The sequence below is a fragment of the Chrysochloris asiatica genome, unplaced genomic scaffold (genome assembly GCF_000296735.1).
Source record: "Chrysochloris asiatica unplaced genomic scaffold, ChrAsi1.0 scaffold00411, whole genome shotgun sequence".
Lineage (NCBI taxonomy): Eukaryota > Metazoa > Chordata > Mammalia > Afrosoricida > Chrysochloridae > Chrysochloris > Chrysochloris asiatica.
The window spans coordinates 1106398-1112132 of NW_006408929.1; the positions used below are offsets into that span (position 1 = coordinate 1106398).

The window sequence follows — 5735 nt, forward strand, 5'->3', positions numbered from 1 at the left end:
GAGGGTCAGAGAAAAAGAGGAAGGCCCCCAACGAGATGGAATGGCCAAGTGGCAGCATCGATGGACTCAACCGTGGCAACAGTAGTGAGGTTGGCTCAGGATCGGGCAGTGTTTTGTTCTGCTGTGCATAAGATCACTATGATTTGATATCAACTCAATGGCACCTAACAACAGCACCAACAACAAGGGTTCTGGAGTCCTGGTGTGGCACTGTGGGTTAATGCACCAGACTGCAAAGCTGTTTGGTTGGTGATTCAAGCTCATCAGCTGCTGCTCGGAAACCCTATATAGGGTTGCTGTGGGTCGGAGCTGACTCGGCGGCACTTCACACCACCACCAACAACAGGGTTTCTATTGACTGATTTTGATTTTTCTTGACATGACTTTCTAACAAGGTATCTAGGTGAACATGAGTCTCTAACCTTTCAGATAGCAACCAAGCATGCTGTTTGTCTTAGTTTTCTATTGCTGTTTCAACAAATGGATGGATGACTTTAACAAACAAATTTGTTTTCTCACTATTAAAAAACCAAACACAAAATAAAACCCACTGTCATCAAGTTTATCCCAACTCATAGTGACCCTGTATAGGGTTTCCAAGGCTATAAACCATTGTTGGAGATGGAAGCTTTCTCCCATGGAGGAGGAGCTGATAGGTTTAGTGCATATCCTATAACATGAGCCTACAAGTCCAAATTCAGAGTAAAGGCTCTAGGGAAAAGCATTCTCTCTCATCTCTGGAGAAAAATCTTTGTCTACTTTCAACACATTTGGGTCCAGCGTTCCTTGGAGATCTACATATCTCAGATATGCAACGCATATCACAGATATTACATCAGAGTTTGAAATGGAGAGCAATCACACAATACTGGGAATCACGGCTTAGCCAAGTTGACACATATTTTGGGGGGACATAATTCAATCCATGACACTGTTCACACCACCTAGAGGTAAAAGTACCCAGTTTGGAGTTCACCCAGCTGTGTACTGCTGCCACCAATAAGAACCTTCTTTAGGAAGCCAAGTTAGGAGTCAGAAGAGACAGAATTTCCTACCACTGCTCATCTACTTTCTGGCAGACACCTCCTTTCTTCCTCCTCCCACACTGCTCACTCCCCAGAGACTAACTTCAGAGATCTGTGTACATGCTGAACTAGAGCTGCACTGAATGTTGGGGCAAAAGAGAAACTATTCTGAGTTCAAAACAAGCATCGACAGGTGAAAAATCTCACAATGTTTTTCTCTGTAGCAGTGGGTGGGAGGGTAGTTTTTTACAGTCAGATTCAAGATTTAAAATGCAAATAGATTCCCCCATATGTTTTGAATTGCTAAAACAAATGCCAGGGAGAGGATTTAGAAACAAGCAAGCAAACAATCAAAACCCCAGGTCTATGAAATCTTCAGTCTGACCTCTGCTTGCTTTACACCTGAGCTGTACTGCATGTGACTTCCTGGTCCAGACATACTGACTTCCTTGATAGTCCCTTGCTCCTTCCTGCTACCAGCCCGCTACATGTGTGTTTTCTCTTTCTGAAACTGTTTCTCTTCCTTCTTTCAACCACCACCCTCACCTTTGCCTAATTATAATTAACTCCTCCAGCTCCTTAAACCTTAGCTCAAATTTAGCTTCCCTGGATTATTTTGTCTGACCTCCCTGATTATATCAAACCACTTAGAGACACTCTCTTTCCAAGCACTTCCAGCTACCACTTTGTACTTCTTCATTTGGTGGGGGAGGAAGACTAACATCTTCTTCCCCCACCAAACTAAAAGCTCTGCATTGGAAAGAACATGTTCTTTTTAACTCCTCCAGTATTATTCCCCCAGCACCACCTAGCACAGTTAGCTGTCATACAGCAGATGCTTAATAAATACTTGATTTATTTAATGAGTGAATGAAACAACTCATTGATTTCATTCACCTTCATCTTTCTTTTTGGGCAGAGACCCTGGATGACAGATTGTTAAGCACTTGATTACTAACCAAAGGTTAGAAGTTCAAATTCACCTCAGAAGAAAAAACTGGAGAACTGCTATTTGTAGGAGCATTTCCAAAACTGGTTGCGGTGATTTTATTTTACAAAGTGAAATTCATCTGAATCATGGTGTTTTGATGATGTCATCATCTTATCTAAAAAAATCAGTACTCTGTGATCTAGGTATTATGTTGCTGAACAAATAGTTTCAGTACAGTTCGATTGTTTAGTATAATTTTTAAAGTCACTTAAATGCATGTGTGTTTTTTTAAAAGTTAAGTCTGGTATTTTAGCTATCCCTAGACTATTTGCCAGCATTATTTTGTACTGAAGACTGAAGTATGAAATGCCTTGGTTGTTGTTGTTGTTAAGTGCCGTCGAGTCGGTTCCGACCCATAGCAACCCTGTACAGGGTTTCCAAGGCTGTAAAACCTTACGGGAGCAGAAAGCCTCATCTTTCTCCCACGGAGCAGCTGGTAGTTTCGAACTGCTAACCTTGTAGTTCGCAGCCCGATTCGTAACCACTATGCTACCAGAGCTCCAAAATGCCTTGGTATTTAGTATATAAAGAGCACTGGTATTTAGTAAGTATTTAAATTAATATTTTTTAATTAATCAATTTAGTAAGTATTTAATGGCTTGTGGGTTTGAACAACTGACCTTACAGTTTAGCAGTCCAGTGCTTATCCTACAGCACCACACTAGGACTACATATTACATAGCTGAAAAAAAAAAAAAGTATTCCATGGTCTTCACTTCATTTGGGCCTTTGGGGCTGGGAATTATAATAGTGTGGAGATGAGTCTCTGGACCACATATTATTGGAAAGATTCATTTCACTATATTCAGCAGTGTAGGCAGCAGACACAGTAGCAGCTTCAACAAGAGAGGAATAGGAAATACTGTAGGTTCTTCAACAAGAGAGGAATAGGAAATACTGTAGGTAGAGTGTTTCTCCTCCTTTCATCGTCTTTGAATTACCAGTAACTACCTTTGGACTCCTGGTGTGGCACTGTAGGACCAGCACTGGACTGCTAACCAACAGGTCAGTGGTTCAAAGCTACCAGCTGTTCCTCGGAAATCCTATACAGGGTCGCTATGAGTTAAAACTGAGTTGACAGCACCTAACAACAACATCTCTTGTGTGGTGCTTTAGAATACACACAGAATTGCTAACCACAAGGGTGGTGGTTCAAACCCACCAGGCACTCCTTGGAAACCCTATACAGGGTCGCTATTAGTCAGAACTGACTTGACAGCACTTAACAAAAACAACTTGGCTTCAATTCCTTAAAAGGTACATCTTGGATCTTGCTAAATTTCTGGAGAGAGTGATAGAAGACACACCCTCAGTTCACCTTGTTGTTCTTGTTAAATGCCATCGTATCAGTTCTGACTCATAGTGACCCTGTATAAGGTTTCCAAGGAGCAGCTGGTGCATTTGAACTTCTGACCTTGTGAGTCACAGTCCAGTGCTGATCCTACAGCACCACATCAGGCATTTCACCTTTCAGACTCTTTATTGTGTATATTTTATGTAACACAACTTCTATGGGGAAAAGAAAACCCTGATTGGAAAAAAGTGGGGTAAACAGATTGTACTGTAAGCTTTCTATGGAAAAGTCACTGTGTTCATTCCCACATGTGAAATTCTGCATCCCATGAGGCACTTCTGGGCTTCCAGAGTCCTCGCTTGAAGCTCACTTTGATAGTCCATACTGAATATGGCTTTCCAGCTTGTATGGATGAAGGAAGGGTCCACCTCACTTACTCTTCTGCACCTAAGACCTCCTTCAAGAATTCTCAGTCTTCATCTGTTAGCTCCTTCACTAACACCCTACCAGCATTTTACCATTTCTATTCAAACTTAAAAAGGCCATTCTGGGCTATAGACATGAACCATATTTTTCCATCGATAGTGGAGACCTCACTTTTCTTTTATGCTTAGTCAGACAAACAATATCTCCAATCCTTGGCACATAGTAAAAATATGAAAAGTTTTGCCAGTTTCCTCTATTGGGCCATTTCATGACTGAGAAAACCGTGCATTTTGGCAACAGAGGAGAGGGCTGATATGAACTACCTCGTTATGCCCAGATAGGGGCCCCCTCTCAGTTCATAACCCTCAGCTGATCTCTGGGGACCCACATGTGGCTTTTCTTACTGGGACATGTGCCAGGGTCCCTACTAGTTTCTGTCCCAACCTTCCAGCACTAGAGACAGTACCTTTCCCAGTCTTTTCTACCATCTGCCTGGTCCCTGCCCTGCATAGCCAAATACACACACGCTGGTACGCTCTGCTCCAAGTAGTTCTAGGTCTCCAGACAGCATCATGATGCCTTTTTGTCCCTTTACTGTGCTAATTTTTCTCCTTTAATTTCTTCCTGTTTCCTATATGGAGTTCTGGTGTGGTACGGTAGAATAAGCACAGGACCACAAGGTCCTTGGAATCACAAGGTCGGCAGTTCAAATTCACCAGCTGCTCCTCAGAAACCCTATACAGGTCACTATGAGTTGGACCCCACTAGACAGTACTTAACAACAACAGTATTTTCTATATACAAATTTCCCTTTGAAATAAGGGGCCTTTTTTAGCAGACTTGTAGTCCTATCTATCGGATTTAAGCATTATCACGATGTACCTATTTAGAATATTAAAGTCAGTAGGTTATTCTTAGGCAGAAAGACTATAATCTCTCCTACCAAAATAGACATAAAAATTTGCAAGGTCATGCTTGGGTCTGGGAGAAAAATTAGTTATTAAACAGCTCAAAAGGTTTTGCTTGTTATTCAAATGAGTGTTAACCTTGATATCCAATTTAACATGATTTTCACTATTTCTGCAGCTCCTGAAATTCTCAGAGGTTGTGCCTATGGACCAGAGGTGGATATGTGGTCTGTAGGAATAATCACCTACATCCTGTAAGTGAAGATTTTATGCTTACTGTCTTTGCTATAACATTTTTCGGGTACCATCCTAATGTGGTGCTGCAGGATAATGCACTGGACCACAGAGTCAGTTTGAACTGCAAGGTCGGTGGTTCAAACTTATCAGCTGTTCCTTGGAAACCCTATACAGGGTCACTATGAATCAAAACTGACTCGATAGCACTTAACAACAGCAATGTCTCTGGTGTGGTATAGTAGGATAAGCACTGGACTGCTAACCACAAGGTTAGTGGTTCAAACCCACCAGCCACTCCTTGGAACCCCCCTATACAGGGTTGCTATGAATCACAACCAACTCAAAGGCAACTTAACAGCGACAACATAGTCTTCGGAAAAAGCAAGATTGTTTTCTGATGGCCTGTGATTTGTTTATCTATTTACTGATTGTATGCTAAATGTGGTTTATGATCAAATTTTGTGAAAATGAATGCCATCATGTTCATTTTCTGGAAATGAAATTTTCTGGTGCCAGAATTTCCATAAGAGCTTTTCTGGGTCTCATTCTGCTATTCATTGTATAGCAATGGGGAACAATTCAGTGTTTAAAGATAGTGATGGATGTGAAACTCAACACTACATATTAAGGCTTGCTCTTATTTTACTCTTCTGCATCTTAACTAAGATAATTAAAGTATTAATACTTTCAATAGGTAAATAGTTATTTAATTTTTAAAACAGTCCCAAACTAGTATATTTCTATTTGGCAATAGTTTAAATTAATTTGGGCTGTAATTTTTTTTTTTTTTCAGCATGGCTCCCTTTATTTATTTATTTGTTTGTTTGTTTGTTTGTTTATTTATTTATTTATTT

General features: G+C 40.7%; 1 protein-coding gene across 1 annotated transcript in view; it reads left to right on the plus strand.

The window, feature by feature from the left end:
- Positions 1 to 5735, plus strand: part of CAMK4 (calcium/calmodulin-dependent protein kinase IV) — a 410640-nt gene that overhangs the window by 376522 nt on the left and 28383 nt on the right. Inside the window, exon 8 of the mRNA XM_006876760.1 lies at positions 4823 to 4898. Within this exon, the coding sequence (XP_006876822.1) occupies positions 4823 to 4898 (76 nt within the window). The remainder of the gene's footprint in view (positions 1 to 4822; positions 4899 to 5735) is intronic.